A 22120-nucleotide genomic window follows, 5' to 3' on the forward strand; every position below is an offset into this window, starting at 1 on the left:
ATTATTGGTGTAAGTTAATTTTTCATAATATAACAAATTTTCTAGCTAGGTGATAAAATTAGCTAAACAATTATTAAAGGGACATTTGGGTAATTGTTATATTTTAGCGGAGATATTTTGGCAAAAAAAATGGCTTCCTGACCGAGCCTAAAAGTGCTTTTTCGGAAAGCTCCATAATAGAGCTTCTTCCAAAAGTTATTTTTAGCTTTCTGAAAAAGTTAAAACAGCTTTCTAAAATTTTTACCAAATATTTCTATTTCATCTAAAAGTAATTTAAAGAACCAGAAAATATTTTTTGGCCCTCTAAAAGCTTTTCCAAATCGGGCATTCTGCTTTATGGCATGTTCTGGCCCAAAGTCCACAATCCAGTTTCCCCGCTAGGGTCAGGCCAAAGGAGGGAACAAGCAGATCCAGATTTGGTTGGGTTTGTAAGTGGTTTTGCCCAAGGTTCTTCTTTGGGCCAACAAGAATGGGTCCATGTCAACTCAGTAGTCAGTCTAAATTCTATTATCCGACTCCCAAATAAAACAAGGAACTAAATTTCGAGCACAACATAACTTTGAGCAGTATCAATAGAACTAAGATGTCAATCTTTACTTTATTTTTGTTTAAATATTAAATGAAACATTTTCTTTTTGAAATACCATATTTGAAAAGAAAAAAAAACACCAATAGCTTCTTACGTATTTGGATCGACAAAATTCTACGATGGTGTAAGTGATGGTTTGACAAGTGCATTATATAATTGGGTTGTGGAACAAAAGCTAGGCCAACTTTGCACCAAGACATCAAAGAATTTTTCTCCTAAGTACCACTTCTTATGAGAAAATTCCACTATCAGATAAGGAAAAGCAAATGGAGTAGAAGGTGGTGGTTGCTGGTTCTTTCTTCTTCTTCGTCGTCGTCTTGTTTTTTGTCTTATTTTTGTTATGGCCGCCAAAGTAAGCAGATCAACAATCTGATTGCACAGAAGTTTTCATGTGAAAATGATGCAAGGTCACTGTAACAAGAATAAAGGTCTTGCTACAGAAATTTCTTTGGTTTTGCACATTGAACATGAACTACATTGGGGGACCTAGACATTAGGTGTGACAATAAGGCCCATGCAAGATCTATGTCTATGTTTTTATGTCCAGAAAGACGTCAAACACAGTGGTAATAAGTCAATGGCCTATACATCTCCTGAGCAAGGGACCATGTAATCACAATGTATGTACAAATGAGTAATGCTATGGACCTCCATTTACATGCGCACAAATCAATCACATGCCATGTGGTATAAGAGGATTGGTGCAACTCATGAGATTTGTTGCCACATAGTAGTTAGTTCAATATGAAACTGCCAATTCAGCATTTGTCGGTTTTATAAATTTTTAAGCGTGCATAGTGGTTGCCCTAAAGTATTTAATTTTACAAACATATGGAGTAGGTTAGGTCCAATTGTTGCAGACTGGCTTGATCATCCAAAAACCACATGATGAACAAAGGCATGACATTATTAAGCCATTAGCTATATGCAGCCTATGCTGCATTGATTTTAAGATGGTCTAACCAAGCATTAAATGTAGAATGTTCTTACAAACATGACCTCTTGAGATTAGGCTTCGACTGATAAGTGCTTGGTAGTTGTCCAAATGCTTAGTAGCGGTCGCATGAAAGATTCACACATGCAGTGGTTGCTAAATGGTCTTACTTTGTTTGCATGAAGAGCCCTACCAATCTTTCAAGCATGTGTTTAAAATGTCCCACTTGTACTAGTTTCGCACTGGTGGTAGTAGGTATTGATGGAAGGCAAAATGGGCCGAATTTGAACCACAATAGGTATTCATGCAACCTAATTAGAAATGCTTTCATTTTGCACATGATTGAGAATAGTAGTTTTTGTGTATTTGTGCAAGCAATTCCTCTATTCATAAGTCAACCAATAGTGACGTAGTCAGGGATGAGTATTGCTGGATTTTTTTTTTTTTTTTTTGTTGATGGCTGAAACTCTTTCTTTCTTTGTTTTCCCCTTTGGCAATGGCAGCTAAGGTTTTTGAATGGAGAAGAGAGGAAGAAGGAGATGGGAAGATGGCTAATTGATGCCAATTGGGTTAAGGGATGGCGGCTGAAATTTGGAAAGGTGCTAGAATTAGGTTAGAGGCAGATGGAGTTGGTTTGGACCCAAAGATGGAGTTGGGTTGGACCCAAAGATGTGAGAAGAGGACATGAAGGGATGAGAAGTCCTATTGGAAGAAGGACTCTAGATGGCTTTGGTGTGAGCAAAGGAAAGGGATTGGTGGCATGGGATTTGGATAAAAGGATATAACTATGGATTAGGATGAGAGAGTCCCACTCTCAACCAATCCTAGGGTGAGCATGAAAGGAGGATGGCGTCTCACCAAGATCCCTTTAATCCCTCTTGCTGTCGCACCAACAAAAAGAGAAATCACTTCTTTTACGTGAACACTTACAATATTCTCAAAACAATCTAATCTAAAATTTATTCTTCAACCTTCTATATTTATAGAGTAAGAGGTTGGATGAACTTGGATGCTTACAATTTGAAATTTAAAAGACTTCTTTTCTAATTAGGACTCCTACATCAACAGTAACTTTTTTAAATTTAATTAAAATAATTGACTCATTCAACCAAATTTAAACTAGACTCCTAATAGGACTAGGACTCCTTATGGCACATGGAAGAAAGTCCAAATCAACTAGGACTCTTTCTCAAATGCCACATGAAATAAATCAGCCAACTCCTAATCAATCAAGGACTCTTCAACGCCATAGACTCAATTAAATTAGGCGCTGGAACAACTAAACCCAATGTAAATTGACCCAATCATTACATGGACTCAATCTAATATTGGACACGCGCAATGTTGGACCCAATTCTTTAATTCAAGACTTCTAATTAACTTGGACTCTTTAATTGATATATGACTAAGAGTCCAAATCAGCTAGAACTCTTTCACATGACATATGGACTCATTATAAAGACTTCAAATAAATTAGGACTCTTCAACGCCACTAGGACTCAATGTAATTAGGCATTAAAATACTTGAACCCAATATAATTAGGTGCTGAAAATCTTGGACCTACTGTAATTCAGTGCTAGAACTTTGTGGATCCAATATGATCTGGTGCTCACCTAAGGAAGGGACTCAATCTCCACACATGCCCTCAGGCTTGGGCTCATACTCCTGCATCAAATAGCCAAGTTTCTTACCTTCTCAAATGGGATTAAGTTGATTCTAGATTGGTTTGCAAACACAATTAGATTTTACATTCAAAGGTTCCTTGGTGATAAGGTATTGTGCAAGGGTATAATACCTACAAGCATTCAATGCAACTCTTTGGACAACTTGCATTAGAATTTTTACTCAAATTATATTTCTCGTCCTACAAAAAGGGACCCATTTTATAAATGACCAATTCAAATTTACCATAAGCAATAAAAAGTATAGCTGCAACTCCTTAAGTGCTATTCTCAGTTGAGATCTAAATTTTTTTGTGCTCACATATAGTCCGGATCATGCATGTTCTATAGACTAGGACCATGATGATCGACTAAATTAAATAAATAATTAACTTAAAAAAAATTTAAGTGCATGATCCCCATCAAACTTAGTTCTCACATCATGTTAACTAACCAGTTTACTCTGAAATCTTAAATTGAAAGGAAATCGATATACAATATATACAAGACTGAACATGCTCCAAGAACATAATAATAATAAAAAAGAAAGCAAAACTAAAATGCTATAAATCGCCGGTCCTTTACCCACTTTCACTATGTTGATGTGTTTGATGACTTGCCTAATTTCTCATGAATCATAGGAAATTGATCAACTATACAAACAAGACTTAACATGCTTCCAAAAAAAAAGAAAAAAAGAAGAAGAAAGCAAAACTAAAATGTTGTGAAGTGCCAGCCCTTTACCTACTCTCAATGATGTTGATGTGTTGGACGACTTGCCTAATTTCTCATGAATCACATCTAGAAACTGTACCCACCCCATCTAACCCCTAACCACATGACCAATCCCAATTGGTAAATATTTTGGAAGCTACATTAGTAAAAGTCCGATGACCTAATGGGGCTGCATGTGCAAGCATATGTGGAAATATGGTGGAAATTAAATTAAATTTGAAAGTACTCGGAAAATCTAAAAAGGAATCAAATTAATGATGCCATATACCCAGAGTCATGAGTTGAATTAAACCAAACATATGTGGAAATTAAATTTTAGAATACTATTGGTCAACATTAATCATCATTCATTGAGAAAGGGGCGCAAATAGGTTGCCATGACATCGTTAAGCTATGTGCAATTCCAAAAGTCTACATGAAGATGACATCAAAAACATTTCTAACTGTAAGAAAGACTTAATTCAAGATCCATCTAACATAAGCTCGCGTCAATAATCCAAAGATTGATGCTGTCTGTGCAAAGGATGAATAGAAAACCAAACCATCTCGAAAGAGGAACCAGTCCGAGATATCTTCCATCAGATCTTAAGGTTCCAGAGAGGAAATACCTTGAGAGAATTCCATCTTCCTCAATGGTCCAAGCACGCTGCAAATCTTGAAGATAGGAATAGTGTTATACTCTACTTTTGCATTCATGTCCAATATTTCTCTTCTCTTTGTATTGCGCCCAACCCCCAAAGGGGCTAGTCCAAGGTCTACTGCCTAGGATGCCGTTCCGGAGATTTTGGGCACGCATGACGTCAAACAAAGTGTGGTATTTCCATGGCTCCAGGCCGCGAAAAACAAAATCTGGGAAACTTTGTGTGGGATCCACGCGAAAACGAGGGGCGCGTGTGGCTGAGCAAGTGGTTGATGTAGGTCCCGTGTCCTAAGCATCTAGAATGCCTAGTTGTGGAAAAATGGTGTCTTGCATATTTCCAACTTAAAAGTATGCCATTCGACGCCATTATATTTATGCAAAAGACTTGCCTATGGTAATCAATAATTCAGCCGACTCCACATGGGTCGCACCAATCCGTTGCTGTCACCTTGGATGACAAATATGGCAGTAAATAGATAGAGTGGTGCTTGGTGGCATTGCTCTTCCAAGTTAGGCATGGACTAATAACCAAGGACACCTTGGAGCTGGCCCCACACTCATTCTTAGGCTGCAATTTTAGTACCTTAGTATAATTAGCAATTAAATATCTATGACTATGACTTATGGGGTAATAGTTGATCTATACTTGATAAAAAATTTGTTCACTATAGATTAAGGCCCTGTTTGGGAGAACTTTTGGAAGGTCAAAAAGTACTTTCTGGCCCTCTAAAAGCATTTTTAGATGAAAAAAGAGTATTTGGTAAAAATTTTGGGAAGCTGTTAAAACTTTCTCAAAAAGCTAAAAACAGCTTTTTGAAAGAAGCTTTATTTTGCAGTTTTCCGAAAAAATACTTTTAGGCTCGGTCGGAAAGCTGTTTTTTTAACCAAAATACCCATGATAAATTATAACAATTACACAAAATGTCATTTTAATAATTGTTTAACCAATTTTATCAAGAAAATTTGTTATATTATGAAAAATTAATTTATGCTAATAATTATAATATTTTATATCTTTATTATTGAATTATACTATAAATATAATATTATATTACATTATATCATAATATATTGATATATAATGTTAAATAATTTAATATTATATTAAATTATTATGCTATAGTATACAATATTATAATAATATTATATTACATTACAGTAATATTATACTATATCATATATTTATGTATTAATATATATTATATTTTATTATGCTTTGTTTTATAATACTGTACAATGTTGTTTATAGTTATTTTGTTACTTTTTTGGTTTGTTTATCAAAGGCATGTTAAAGTGGCATGGCACTTTGAAAATGTAGCTACCAAACAGCAAACAACTTTTTATAAAGCTCTATTTCAGAAAACTCTATTTCCAAAAGCTCTACTAGCAACAGCTCCCCCAAACGGGGCCTAAGTACTATTAGCTTAGGGATGGAGCCAGGTTGAGGCTTGAAAATTTTTCAAAATATCGATCCAAGCCTATCCCAAGCTTGGCTGAAAGTCCAATATGACTGACCTAGATCTAGATTTGAGCCTCTTCTCCAGGCTTCAATGCCAAATCCAGGCCCTCTCCATTGCCAAAAACAATAGATAGGTTGTGCTCGATCTCTTCTATGGCTTCATTCCAACATCTAGTAGCTAATGTAACGACATGGAGTCTTAGAGAGAGGGAGAGAGAATGTGAGTGAGTGAGAGAGAGCGAGAGAAAGGCATAGCCGAAAGGTCTAGGGGCTGTTTGGGGACTGCCATGCATGAATGGTAAGATAACGGGAGGGGTGGAGGGGCAAGGGTCAGGTTTATTCGGGGATTGTTAGGTGAATTAGGTTGAATTTAATGTCTGGGTTGGGTTAGGTTAAAAGTTTAGGTTACATCGGCCTTAACAATCAGGCTACGTTTAGGCTTTAGGTCTCGAATTGGGTTGAGTTCCATGCATGTCCTAGACAGAGATAAATATTAATCCAAAGCTAACTCAAAATTTAGCCAAGCTTTATTTTTACGCCCAAGCCAACCAGAATTTGTTCAACCTAGTCCTAGAACCTAGCCCAACCAAATGAATTGATAATAATTGATAATGTGTTCACATGGCTTGATTTGAGAATAGTTATATATTTGATGAATGAAATTTAAAGCATCAGTCTACGAGGATAATTATTTAATTGCTCATCCTCTTAATTGCATGGATCCAACATAACAAGTTATAAGTCTTATGCATATGAAACACATATATATATATTTCTATATGTATATAATCTTAATCTTTGTCATCTTGGATGGTATAAAACAATATATTATGAAATATCACTTGATAGTTGATACTATATCGGTGTGTTAGTTGAGATTTTTCTAGCTCTATTTTTACATCCTAAAAATTTTAATAAAAATTTTAAAAATAGTATTTGAAAATAGTAGCTAGTTTAAGTTTTATTTTATCGATCAAAGATTCAGAAGATTTTGATTGTTTGAATTTTTCCCCACATATACATATCACCACGGTAAACTGAGATGCTCATCTTGGTATTGGCACCCACCTAGAATTTTGATATCTAAAATTTTTAAAATTTTGTGCTAGTCACAACTTATCTTATTGTTGGATATTGTAAAAAGCATAGATCTAATGTTTCTAAGTGTCTATCAAGACTACTAATTTTCTAACTGGCCTACCACTTTAGTTCAAATATGGATTAGTTCAGTCTACCCAGTTTGTTGGTTGTTGTATTCCATGCTCATCATACATAAATATTAAAAAATAATTTTAAGCCTTGATGGGATTAGGGGCATCCCCGCCATTCCATCATGCTCCCATAAAAAAAAGAACCGAGATAGGTTTCAAGACTCCAAAATCCATCGAATGGATTCTGGAGATAACTCCATGATGAGCCCCAAAGGAGGGTAAAACCTCAGAAAATCGGACCTAGACCCTGACTCCAAAATAAAAGATTAATATAGAATTAATACTTTTATGATGGAAGAAACTTGTGGATTTGATCCTTGACTTCGCAGCCACGCACACGAATGGCCTCTACGAGAAGTACACGCGAAGCCGTAGGTAGATCGTCTTCCGCGGGAGTGCTAGCTCGCGCAGGAACGCTGCAATGGCTGAAGCTTTCTCCTTCTAAACACTCAACCTTTGATTGTTCTTCAAGGAGATGGAGGCTGGACGTGAGGTAGAAGGAGAAGAAGGGATGGAGGCCCTCAGGAAATTTTTTTAGAATTTTTTGAAATCTCTAAATATGGTATATATTGAACCCTAGGCATGGAGGGTCTTTTATAGCCAAAAGACCCCCCACGCTTCACACCAAATTTAGCCAATTAATTTGGCTGCTAAAATCCCCAAAAAAATCTAGTGATTCAGCAGCTAAGAGGAGATAAATATATCCAAATTTCTTGCATTTTGGATCCCTAAAAGATAGGAATTCATGCGTCCAAAGTTCAGCTGCAGACCACCCTTTTTCATGGGCCATGCAATCCCTACAAATTAGGAAATTCATCTAAATCTTTTTAGGCAGATTTGAGGCGCCATTTTTATAGAAAATATAACCCTATGCCTTCTCTCTTCTCATGCCAATTTTTGGCCAAAAATAAAGAGGATAGGCATGAAAAATATTGGGGATAAATCAAGGTGTCATTCTTCTCCAAGAAGATAAGGATGAGCTCCTAAAATTTAGGGATTCTTCTCCTTATCCAATTCTGATTATTTGGACTCATAATCCTCATCAAATACGGTCTCCTAATTGATTTGAATCAAGCCCAATCCAATTGGGTCAAGCTCAATCTACTTAGGTTGAACCCAATCCAATTAGGTCAAACCCTGATGTAGCCCAAATTGAATCCTATTCAATTTGGCTCAACCTAAGCCCAATTACTCAATCAAATTGAGTTCATGAGCAATCTAATTGCTAATTAATCCTCCAATAATTCAATAATTATTTTAATGCAACTTTTGCTTAGGATAATTTGTCAATCGAATTGACCAAATTACCTCTGAATAATTTTTAATCATCAATCAGCCATTTGATCAACCTAGAAACTTCTATGCATGTGACCTCATAGGTTCGAACCTAAGCCAGTAGAAACGTCTTCCTATACTAATCGATGTGACCATCTAGCAATAGTACCCAACGTTTGGGTAGGCCGAATATATGCGAAGCAAATATTCTGGAATCCTGGACTATGGTTAATGTATAATTCAATCCCTTTGATTCCTAATGCTAGGATGACTTAGAGCTCACTGTCAACTCTATAATTAGTACATCCATTATGTGATTAACTTTAGATATTCCGTGACTTCTCACTAGGATTATCCTTGCCAAGATTTTGCTAAATTAATCACAAGACATTATCTCCTATTTCCAGAAGGGGTCAATTCCATCTCGACTCACAACTGACTACGCAAGTACTTGACTGCACCCAGTGACCTTCCGTCACTGAATTAGAAATTCAGGTAGTTCGGTACCAAAGTACAGTGAGTTGCTTGCTAGTCACATGTTGCGATCTCAGGTCAGAGGGCCAAACTTATACCCATATCCACTCGGAACATCTCTTGACAGTAAAGTATTTCGGAATTGGTCACGTTCAATGAAATGTACTCCTACACTTCACCTGTGTGGCATACCCGTGTCTCCACACTCCTTGGTTAAGAGGACAACCAACGTATATGTCACACAATGACCTAATCTCGATAATGCTGCCGTCCTAGTAACAGCATATCATTTGATCGCGAACAGTTTTAAGGACTTGAAGATAAATCCTCCTTTATCATAAAATAAGTCCTAAGGACTTCATCATATAAGAGTTCATTTGAAGATGCACAATGATGAATAATGCCAAATAACACTTTATTAATTTGTCAATTCATTTACAAAATTCAATCATCAACATGCTAACGATTGACATTTAGGATACAATTTCCAACACTACTGATCTACTGAATTTAAATTCTTGATTAAAAATACCATCTAAAATCTCAATCATTGAAAATGATGCATACATCTTCTAGAAGGTTCAAATGGGAACGCAACAAACCAAGCTGATAACATGACCCATCATGTCTTGACTCACCTACCGAAGAAAGCAAATCTGTACGTTACCACACAAACCTGGTCTTTGTATAAACGACCCATCGGCCACAAGTTTATAAATATGACAACCTTAACCATTTCATCAATTTACATCAACTAATATTCAATTCAGTTTCAAATATCTTTTCCATGCAACACATGGCAAGCCTCTAACCAATTACCTTAGCTTTATTTATACACTCTTTAGAGGACATGCCGATTTGACCATAAATACACAACTGATCTAGATCCTAGTAGCATTCTTCATCATTTAATTGACCAAGCCAATGATAAATGAGTTATTCAAAATTGATAAAAAATATTTTTGCATTTTATAACTTATTTGTATTAGTTAGGGATTGATATTTAAAACTTCAATTTTCTTGAGAAAAAAAGACCTTCAAGAACAAGATTTGGAACTTGAGGCATAAATTCTTAGTTCTATATATGTTTGCATACTCATAAATAACACGTCTCGCTCACTATACGGGGGCTAAATATTATAAGAATTACTCAAATAAATAATCACCAATGGATGAGTATAAAAACTACTATGGTCTGAATTGATGGAGATGTTTTTCTTACCCTCTTTTTGGGAAGTGGGGGGGTTACAAAATTGGTGAAGATGGTTACATGCACCAAATGCAACACCTGAGCAGCTTACACAAGGTCTCATGGTGCAAAAAAAAAAAAAAAAAAAACAAGATTAGGTCATGGACAAGAATTGTTTGGAGATCATTACAAAGTGCAGAATAGAGTGGCATCCTTTTTTTTCTTTCTTTTTTTTTTGATAGTGATCCAATAAAAATAGAAAATAAAATGTCATTAAGGACAGTCGGAAATATAGCTGAACTAGCAGTCCACAAAAATTCTCCATATTGCTCCACTGTATGGAAGACGATCCAATCCATCATTCTATTCATCTCGCCGGCTACGGAGGGAGTGGCGTCTCTTCCAAGTTACGCAGCCCATCACCCCATCAAGTCAAACCGCAAGGAAGTATTAATTATAGAAGCTTCTTTGACGTGCACAGGTATCTCGTTATCAAAAAAAAAAAAAAAACGCCTCTAATCGAAGTCTTATTCAGACAGAGATGAAAGGAAAGATGAGAGCTCCTTATATATATATATTCTTCGCAAACCATTTTGAACTCAGGAATTTCTTGAGATTCATATGATATAGCCAAGCTATGTTCTGTGGGACTGGAAGCTTCAAGCGCATCGACGAGGACCCATGGCTACCAACTTCAGCTCCGGGGTCGCCAAAGGGATCTAAGAGGAAGGCCAACAAGAATCCATACTCGACAAGGGGGCTCGACAAGTTCTCGACCGTGCTCGCCGAGCTCGAGGCCAGGAGGGAGAAGATCATGGCAAAAGCAGGTACGCAGGGCGTCTCGATGGTGCGCTTCATGTATTCGAATTCACAAGACTGGATCCCAATCATTGTGAAGCTAAGAGAAGATGCGAAGGAAGAGAAGAGAAAGCTCCAGAACAATTCAGACGTCGTCAAGGAGTCGGCTCCTCTGATTGGATCTGTCGACGCTAAGGAAGTTGCGAAGGCGGTGGAATCGATATCGGAGAGGGAGACGAAGAAGTACTTCTCTTGGGGTGTTAAGGAGGGTGAGGTTGTGCCTTGGAGGTCGAGGCCTAGTTTTTATTGGCCTCTGGTGATCGTGTTGCTATTGATTTGCTTGGTGATGTTTGGAAGGGTGTTTGCCATATGTTGCACTGCTATAGTGTGGTATCTGCTACCCACCATTGAGGGAGGAAGTGGGAATGCGAGGAGATCTATGAAGAAGAAAGACTATGGGAGGAGGCCAACTGATAAGAGATTGGGTAGTAGTTTGGGGGTGGCACCTTCTTCTCAGGCCAAGAAGGTCGGGGGTGTGCAGGAGATATCATCACCTAGAGTCCATGGAAATGGGAAGAGAGGGTGAGCTGGATCAATCTCCAAGCTCCACTAGTTTTTCTTTCTTTTTTTTAATGGGGTTTTATTTACCTTTTGGAGTTCAATCTCCGGTTCAACAATGTTCCATGTTTGTTTTCCCTTCAATGCTTGACTGAACACCGAGTTCTCTCTCTCTCTCTCTCTCTCTCTCTTTTGCTCTCTCCCCTTTCAGCTAACTTTAGGAGTCCTTGTCCTGATAAATTAGCTTGAAATGTGGAAGCCCGTTAGAACCACAGGTATTTCGTGATTCAAAGGATAAAAGTTTGTCATCTTTTTGGGATTAACTTTTTGGTGGTGTGGCGAAAGCTCACATGATGGCTATTGTGAGAGGTAACCTATCTTCATGGCTGACATCCCCATGGGTGACCAAGACACAGCTTCTACTTCAAGGCCCGGATGTTTGTGCTTATTTTTCTCTGAAAAAAAAATTACTGTTGGGTCTAGTGAATAAATGGATAGATCCCTATGGCTCTAGCTCAGGTGAAATAAAAAGCAACGAGCTTTCCTTCTTAATTTGAATGATTAATCTGATCTAATTAGATACTAAAGATAGATTAGTGACTGATGAGCGAACCAGGAAAGCTTAGTATGCTTCTAAAACAGTTTCTAGAACACCTGAGGCGTGTAACCCGTGTTCAAAGTTCACGGCCTGTTTGACGGGCAGTATAATCCTTGGAATAAGCTTTATTCTGTGGTTGCTACCAAACAACAATAAAAAATAGCCAAGAAATAAGAGTTATACTGCATGAGAATATGAATAAACCATAAGCTCTAGCTCTATACCGCCAAAGATCATGGAATATAGTTATACGGTCACATAGAAAAATTTATTCGCACTAATTATCTTTTTGCACCTATTGATCCTTTATTCTAACCAAAAAATAGAAGAGCATTAATTGTCCTTATGATAAAATTCAAATCAGTCATGAAATTCAATATATTTTATTTTCACTTATTCCATACACTTATTCTCTAACCAAATGTCCAAAAATCTCTATTCTATTGTAGAAGTCCTGTCCCTCTGCAGTATAATATATAAGCTTTCAAAATTTATTCTACCACCAAACACTGTCTCAAGGTTGAACTAAAGCAACCTAGACAGGTAATGTATTTAACCTCCCTTTTGATGGCCTAGTTTTGTTTCAGACTAATGGAACTCGAAATAAGTCATCCCATGCACAACAGTGGCAGGACAAATTAGAAACCATCCAATCTTGGGGTCAACAAAAGGCAACGACCCAGTTGGAGTCTCCGGTCGTGTTCAAATTTCTGAACCACAGGTTACTTTATCATTGACATTTAATTGTCTTTTGATCAAGCTGGCCAAATTAGAAAATGATGACCTACAACACTGTGGAGTGATTGATTATAACCATATTTGATTTTGATGAGCTCAAAGCATTTGAGTATATCTTTTGTTTACTAATGAATTCAATCGAGTGTTTCAGTGAAAATCTTGTCTAAGTGTTTCTAGATTTGGTTCAAGATATTTTGGATAAGTTAAGAAGTCAGTTTGAACCAAAGTCTGAGACTCGAGTCGACTCCGGGATATTACGAGTCGATTCCAAGCGTATCAGAAGCACTGGCACGGGCTCGAGTTGACTCCGGAACATTACGAGTCGACTCCGACTGAGAACAGACAGATGAACAGAAAGACACAATTTAAAACCTGTCAGCGAGTCGACTCCTGAAGTGCGCGAGTCGACTCCAATGCTTACCGAGTCGACTCCGGAGTAGTTTGAGTCGACTCCAGGGAGTTACAGACAAAAAGTCAGAGAGCAAGTTTCGACCCTGAGAGCCGAGTCGACTCCTGAGGAACGCGAGTCGACTCCGATGGTTGGCAGGTCGACTCCAAAAAAAGCGAGAGTCGACTCTCAGTTGTATTCAAGGCAAAAGTCAGAGAGCAGTTTTCGGACACTAAGATCCGAGTCGACTCCCGCAATGCGCGAGTCGACTCCAAGACAACGCGACCCCAAAAAGACAGAAGACCAAATTGTTGTCTCTGAGAGCCGAGTCGACTCCAAGACAGCTCGAGTCGACTCCAAGGCAGCGCTACACCAAAAAGACAGAAGACTGAGTTTCGAAAACTGAGAGCCGAGTCGACTCCGGAACAGTTCGAGTCGACTCCAAGACTGGACGAGCCAAGACAGAAGATAGGGAGTTCGGGCTCTGAGCGCCGAGTCGACTCCCAGGACTGTCGAGTCGACTCGAGTGGGCCAAGTTGAAAAATAGCTCCATGAATTCCATGGGATGAGCCGACTCCAAGAATGCCAAGTCAGCTCCAGTTTTTGGCGAGTCGACTTCGGGTTAAGTCGAGTCGACTCCCAGTCGAGGAGGTCACTTTAATTCAAATTCGGAACAGTTGCCGAGCCGACTCCAGAAAAGCATGAGTCGACTCCTGTTACAGCCGAGTCGACTCCAGATCGCGCGAGTCGACTCCGACCCCAACGGACACATTGTCAGGATGTGCAGAGTGTGCAGACGGGCAGAAAAATGTGTCTAACGGCTAGTTTCCATGGGGGATGGCTTAAATAGCCACAGAGGACTGTAGCAAGGCAGAGAAGTACCATTCCACTCAAAGAAATCAAGCATCCTTTCTCTGCAAACTGATTTCAACGGAAAAGAAGGAAGAGGGCCATTAACTCCATTCAACCGACTCTTCCCAGCATTAAAAGAAGTCTCCTCCTGCCTTCAAGTCTTCCAGATTTTCAAGAGGAGACCAAAGTTCAAGAAGCCCTTCTCTTCTCCAACTCAAACGTGTTTGAGGGCTCTTAACTTTACTCTTATTAATATCGCTGTATATCTGCTTTTTAGAAGCTCTGTTTTTCTATTTGTCTTTGTTCTTTCCATCTTGTCCTTACTTGATTCAATCAGGGGATTGAATTAAGGGTATATAGGTTTGTTGGTGAGCCTAGGTTGAAACCAACGGTGTAAGGGTTCGATTGTAATCCCGGGAAAACAATCGGGGTGGTTTTAGTCGGTGAGCCTGGGAAAACCGACCGAGTTCGTTGTGACCTCGTAAAACAACAAGTTTGGTTGTGAGCTTGGAAAACAACCGGCTGTAATCCGAGGGGTTATAGTGAATTCCCAAGTGAGACTTGGGGAGTAGACGTAGGAGCAAGGGTTAGCTCCGAACCACTATAAAAACATTGTGTTTGTGATTGCTTGTGTCTCTCTCTCTTACTCTCATTTCACTCACAGCACATAGCAACTAATTAATCATCTTGCAACAGTATTAATTAGTCATCCACAAACATTTTAATTGCAAAATTATTTTAAAACCCAATTCACCCCCCCTCTTGGGTTGTCTATCTGGGCAACAAGTGGTATCAGAGCCTAAACTCTTCTACCCTAAGAGTAAAAGATCAAAATGACAACCCCATTTGGATCTTCCCACATTGAGGGTCAGTCCACCCAAAGACCCCCATTCTTTAATGGATCCGACTACTCATATTGGAAGGCTAGGATGAGAATATTTATCCAAGCCCAAGACTATGAGATGTGGACCATTATATTAAATGGACCATACATCCCATCCATCTATGTAGAGGGTGTCACTGTACCCAAACTTGAAAAGGATTGGGATGACCATGACATGAGAAAGGCACAACTCAATGCCAAAGCAATGAATGTGCTTTACTGTGCATTAGATAGGAATGAATTCAATAGGGTCTCTACTTGCAATTCTGCAAAAGAGATTTGGGATAGACTTGAAGTGACCCATGAGGGCACGAATCAAGTCAAAGAATCCAAAATAAATATATTGGTTCATAAGTATGAACTATTTAAGATGGATTCTAATGAAACAATCACTTGCATGTTCACTAGATTTACTGACATTGTCAATGGCCTAAAAAGCCTTGGCAAAAACTATACTAACAGTGATCTTGTCAGAAAGATTCTTCGCTGTCTACCAAGGTCATGGGAAGCCAAAGTGACGGCAATCCAAGAAGCCAAGGACTTGAACAAGCTACCACTTGAGGAGCTTCTTGGATCCCTAATGACGCACGAGCTAATAATGAAGCAACACAGCGAAGAAGAGTCCTCCCATAAGAAAAAGGTAATAGCTCTCAAATCTACATCATCTAACAAAGACTTGTCTTGCAGTAGCAGCAGTGAAGAAGAAGATCATGAGGGAGATGATGATGAGGCTCTTCTCGTGCGTAAGTTCAGAAGATTCATCAACCGGAAGAAATCCTCACATCAAAGGAGAGGCCCCTCAAATTCCTATCACAAGGATAAAGGTAAGGAAAGGGAAAATGAGGGGATCAGTTGTTATGAGTGCAAGAAGCCGGGGCACTTCAGAGCTGAGTGTCCCTTGCTGAAAAAGGGGAGCAAGTACAAGAAGAAGAAAGTCCTCGTCTCCACCCTATCGGACTCCGACACTTCATCATCATCATCGGATGAAGAACAAGAAGAAAAGGCCAATCTGTGTTTTATGGCCAACGACAATGAGGTAACATCCGCACCACATTTAGATTTTACTTTCGATGAATTATATGATGCTTTCAATGAATTAATGGATGAATACAAAACAATAAACGTTAAAAACAAAAAACTAAAAGTAACTAACCAAACTCATCTTCGTAAGTATGATTCATTAGTTAAGGATAAAGATGTTCTTATCAAAGAAAATGCAGAACTTAAAACAAGCAACCAAATCTTGATACAAAAGAATAATACCTTAACTAAAGAAAATGAAAGGCTGAACAAAGAAACATTAGAACCCAAAAACAATAAACATATAAATGAGAGTCTCACAAAAGAACTAAATGATCTAAAAACAGAAAAACAAAAATTGACACTAGAACTTGAAAAATACAAGCCCATTGTAGAAAAATTTACATATAGCTCAGAAAAATTAGAGATGATACTTAATAGTCAACGAGCTGTATTCAATAGAGCGGGTTTAGGGTATAAACCTAAAAATAAGCAAAAACTCCTTAGTAACTTTTTTGTTAAAGCAGGGAAAAGTAAAACTAAGAAAATAACCTGTTTTTGTTGTGGAACTTTAGGACATAAAGCAAATGTATGTGATTATAGGAAAGGAAAAACTAAAAGAAAAATTAAAAGAATTTGGGTTCCAAAAGGAACCAACACTACTAACCATGAAGGACCCAAGAAAACTTGGGTACCTAAAACTATATGATTTGCTTGTGTAGGAGTGTCTTGCAGCCAAAGTCGACAAAAATTGTTGGTACTTGGACAGTGGCTGCTCAAGACACATGACGGGTGACAAGGATCAATTCTTCACCCTTGAAGCTAAGAAGGGAGGTGCTGTGACTTTTGGAGACAATAACCAAGGTCACATCATTGGTATAGGTAAAGTACAAATTACCCCTTCAACTTTTATTGATAATGTTCGATATGTTGATGGTCTTAAGCATAATCTACTAAGCATTAGTCAATTGTGTGATAGAGGTTATGATGTTATGTTTAAACCATCACTATGCATCATAATAAACCCAAATGACCATAGTTTAGTTTTTAAAGGAATAAGACGTGGAAATGTGTATGTTGTAGACCTTGAGGATCTTGCCAAACATAACCCATGTTTAGTTGTTAATGAAACTAAGAAAAATAATGCTAGTTGGTTATGGCACCGTAAGTTAGGTCATGCAAGCATGGACACCATATCAAAACTAATTAAAAGAGATTCCGTGATAGGTTTGCCAAAACTAAAGTTTGAAAAGAATAAAATATGTGAAGCATGTCAATTTGGCAAACAATCAAGAAACTCCTTTAAATCTATAAATTGTGTCTCTACCTCTAGACCTCTAGAACTACTACACATGGACCTATTCGGACCAACTAGAACCACAAGTCTAGGTGGAAATAAATATGGTCTAGTTATCGTAGATGATTATTCTAGATACACTTGGGTCATGTTCTTAGGTCATAAGGATCAAGCATTTTCAATTTTCAAGAAATTTCATAAAGAAGTAACAAATGCTAGAGACACTTCAGTCATAGCTATTAGAAGTGACCATGGAACCGAATTTGAAAATCATTTATTTGATGAGTTTTGTAGTAAAAAGGGGATAACTCATAATTTTTCTGCACCTAGGACACCACAACAAAATGGAGTTGTGGAAAGGAAAAATAGAACTCTAGAGGAAATGGCTAGAACCATGTTATGTGAAAGTAATCTCCCTAAGTACTTTTGGGGAGAAGCCATAAATACCTCATGTCATATATTAAATAGAGTTTTATTAAGACCCATTATAAAGAAAACACCTTATGAACTTTGGAAAAACAAAAAACCAAAAGTGAACTATTTTCATATCTTTGGATGTAGGTGTTTTGTTCATAATAATGGGAAAGATAATCTAGAAAAATTTGACTCTAAATCGGATGAGGGTATATTCTTGGGGTACTCTACAACTAGTAAAGCCTATAGAGTTCTTAATAAAAGAACCCTAGTTATAGAAGAATCCATACATGTCGTTTTTGATGATTCTAGTGATATCTCTTCTAGTAAGAGAGTTAATCTTGATGATGATGCTGAAATTCTTGAAGAAAAGATAGATGAGATGACATTACAAGATGATAATCAAAAATTAATTGGAAATGCATCATCAAGCCAAGAGGCTATTATGGATCATGGGCTGACTAAGGCTTGGAGGTTTGCTCACGGGCATCCTAAGAAATTAATTCTAGATGATCCATCTCAACCTGTTAGGACTAGAGCATCTCTTAGGAACTTAAACAATCATCTAGCTTTCGTTTCACATTTTGAGCCCAAACACAGAGAAGAAGCTGAAAAAGATGTAAATTGGATAAATGCAATGCAAGAAGAATTAAACCAATTTACTAGAAACAAGGTATGGAATCTAGTTGAAAGACCTCCTGAATATTTAATCATAGGTACAAAATGGATATATAAAAACAAACTTGATGAAAATGGAATTGTAATAAGGAATAAGGCTAGACTAGTAGCAAAGAGGTATAATCAAGAAGAAGGTATAGATTTTGATGAAACCTTTGCTCCTGTAGCTAGACTCGAGGCAATTAGATTATTATTAGCATTTGCATGTTCTAAGGATTTCAAGTTATTTCAAATGGATGTAAAAAGTGCATTTCTAAATGGGTATATTAATGAGGAGGTGTATGTAGAACAACCTCCTGGTTTTGAGAATCATCAATACCCTAATCACGTGTATAAACTTAACAAAGCACTTTATGGTTTGAAACAAGCACCTAGAGCATGGTATGAGAGGCTTAGCAAATTCCTATTAGAACATGAGTTTTCTAGGGGAAATGTAGATACAACATTGTTTCTAAAGAAGAAAAACAAAAATATGTTGTTAGTGCAGATTTATGTTGATGATATTATTTTCGGTGCTACTAACAATCGCCTCTGCGAAGAATTTGCTGACTTGATGCAGAGTGAATTTGAGATGAGCATGATGGGAGAGCTGAACTATTTCCTCGGGCTTCAAATCAAACAATCTGAAGAAGGCATCTTCATCAATCAAGCCAAATACATCAAGGAGATGCTTAAGAAGTTTGATATGAAGGGAAACAAGTCAATCAGCACCCCCATGAGCTCATCATGCAAATTAGACCAAGATGAATCAGGTAAATCTGTAGATCAGAAGTTATATAGAGGTATGATAGGATCTTTATTGTATCTTACTGCAAGTAGACCTGATATCATGTTTAGTGTTTGCATGTGTGCTAGATATCAGTCTAATCCTAAGGAATCTCATCTAATTGCAGTCAAGAGAATCTTTAAATACCTAATAGGAACCAAGAATATAGGGTTATGGTATTCTAAAGAATCTAGCCTGAACTTAATAGGATACACAGATTCAGACTTTGCTGGATGTAAACTTGATAGAAAAAGCACCAGCGGGTCATGTCAATTCCTAGGAGAAAACTTAATCTCATGGTTTAGCAAGAAACAAAATTCGGTTGCATTATCTACTGCTGAAGCTGAATATGTTGCAGCCGGGAGTTGTTGTGCTCAAATCATGTGGATCAAACAACAATTGAAAGATTACGGCATTAAACAGGATAAAATTTTCATTAATTGTGATAATACAAGTGCCATTAATCTAACTAAAATCCAATTCAGCATTCAAGAACTAAACATATTGAGATAAGACATCACTTCATAAGAGATCATGTAATGAATGGTGATGTGACACTTCAATTTGTTTGCACTGATGATCAATTAGCTGATATCTTCACAAAACTCTTGAGTGAAGAGAAATTTAGTGTACTTAGAAGAGGATTAGGAGTGATTGATCCATCCTAGTGATATTCTCTTCTAGTTCATTGATTTTGATGATTAGATTGTGGTTAATATAGAGTTTCTTTTCAATGATCATCAAATCAGACCATAACTTAGTGATTTTCCCTCATTCGGCACGAACATAGCATGATTTTTAGGTGCGTGCCAGAGTTCGAGACGACTCGAGTAAGTTTCAGAGTCGGCTCGTAAGGGGGAGTCGACTCGAGGTCAATAGGCGCATAAGGAGAGTCGACTCGCGCATATTTTGGAGTCGACTCGAGGTCGAGTCGACTCAAGACTTACAGGAGTCGACTCGCAGTCGGGATCCGACTTTTTTAACCCTAATTCAAGCGTTTACTCAACACTTCTATTCACCGCCGCCACTATTCACAAACCCTAGAGTCGTCTCCTACGTCGTCTCCGGCCGCCCTTAGGGTTTTTCCCGTCGACCTTCCTCCATCCATTAGCGTTTTACCCCATTCTAGGTCGACCATGCCTCGTAAAGCCGTTGTCCCAAGCCGGAAGAGGTCCCAACCCGCGACCGGTGCCGAGAGACGTTCCAAGGCTCGGAACGATCCCGTGAGGCCACAACCTTCGGTTCGTTCCCCGCCGAGGGAGGTTCCCTCGAGGCCGTGCGCCGGGAAGGCGGTCTCCACCGAGAGATACGTCGATTTTGACTATCTCTCCCGGGAGGGCTTTACCATAGGAGAGAGATTGCAGGCCCAGGGTTTAGAGTATTTTTGTTCCTTAGATCTCCCCACATACCCTGGCCTAGTTAGAGAGTTTTATGGTACTGTCCATAGGGGCAATGGGGGAATAGAGGGAACTGTAGCCGGTGTCCCATTGTTTATTTTCGAGGATTTCATAGCCCAAATCCTCCACCTTCCACAAGTAGGGGTAGCTCCCACACACCCCGAGGATAGGACTGAGGCCCTTACGGCCATTCTAGGATATCCACCCCAGTCTCCCTTAGATGAGGTGTCCGCTAGCTCACTTTCTGTTGAGATGCGGCTCCTCCTTAGCATCATCTCTAGGACCCTCTTTCCGAAGACTGGCCGCTTCGATTTTGTTTCTGAGAGGGACCTAGCCCTTATGTTCTACATCCTCCAGGACACCCCAATCAACTTCCCGAAACTCATTTATAGATATCTATGTGAGCCACTAGATAGACCTAGGCTCACCCTCCCCTATGGCATGCTATACACACTTATCTTTAGGGAGGCCGAGATTCCTATTCCTAAGGGGGAACCCTCTCGCGCATTGCGATGGACAGATCGCATGCGTCCGGAAACCCTACACAGGATGGGGTTTCATAAGGTAGAGGGAACCTGGGTTAGGAAATCATCTACCTCCACACATACTCCAGACACTCCCCCAGTCCTGACCCTGATTCTGACTTCCCTACCTTTCCCTCCACCTCAGCTCCCACCACTTCAGCCGGACCCTCCTCCTCAGCTCCACCTAATCAGCCCATGGAGGTTCGCATTTCTCCTGAGCAGCTCCGGGAGTTGCGGCAGGAGATAGTGAGGGATCTTCGGGACGACCTGTTGAGGGAGCTCCGAGGTCCAGCGACTGCTCCCTCCCCTGCACCCTCTTCTGCATTGGTTCCTTCCCTGTCAGCCGTGACCGAGATGACGGCCCATGTGCGGAAAGAAATCTACAATGTCAGGAGCCTGATACAAGCCCAGTTCTCTAGCATGAGCGATGTCACGAGCACCACTCGGAAGATGCGCGATGACATCCGACATGACATGGGCACCACTAGTCAGGGGGCCGAGCGCTTGGCGAATGTGCTCATCGCCAAGCTGGACACACTTCAGCAGACTGTGACCGAGCTCGACACGACACACAGCAGGGCCACCTCGGCCATTATCAGACAGTTAGAGCACGTCACCAATGCGGTCACCCTACTCGCGGAACGAATGCCCCGGGGAGCCGCATCCTCCTCGAGGAAGCCTTAGCTCTTTTTGTATTTTGACTTGTATTTCCAGCTTTACTTATTGTATTCACAAATACATATACATCAATACAATGAGTAGACAATTTTCTTCAATATTGTGCACATTTATCTCTACTTGCTTGTGTGTTCTGCTTACCTCCTTTTTGATACGATGACAAAAAGGGGAAGAAATATTTAATAGATATGTAAAAGGAATCAAAATGAAAATTAAAAAATTAAAACAAACAATAATTCGTTCTTAGTGGATTTGATACCTCGAGGCTCATTATCTCTCTGTTGGGGCTCCTAATGGAGTAATCTCCAGAATCTATTCAAGGGATATTCGGAGATTAGTTGAATCCTACTCAAAAACAAATTG

At 38.9% G+C, this 22120-nt stretch overlaps 1 protein-coding gene across 1 annotated transcript; it reads left to right on the plus strand.

The window, feature by feature from the left end:
• Positions 1–10659: 10659 nt before the first annotated feature.
• On the plus strand, positions 10660–11696 carry LOC103722767 (uncharacterized). The gene has a single exon (XM_008813442.6). It carries the CDS (start codon positions 10806–10808, stop codon positions 11550–11552), a length of 747 nt encoding a protein of 248 aa, XP_008811664.3. The 5' UTR covers positions 10660–10805; the 3' UTR covers positions 11553–11696.
• The last annotated feature ends 10424 nt before the right edge of the window (positions 11697–22120 follow it).

The sequence above is a fragment of the Phoenix dactylifera genome, chromosome 15 (genome assembly GCF_051530095.1).
Source record: "Phoenix dactylifera cultivar Ajwa chromosome 15, Ajwa_hap1_PhDact_Kaust_v1.1, whole genome shotgun sequence".
Taxonomy (NCBI): Eukaryota; Viridiplantae; Streptophyta; class Magnoliopsida; order Arecales; family Arecaceae; genus Phoenix; species Phoenix dactylifera.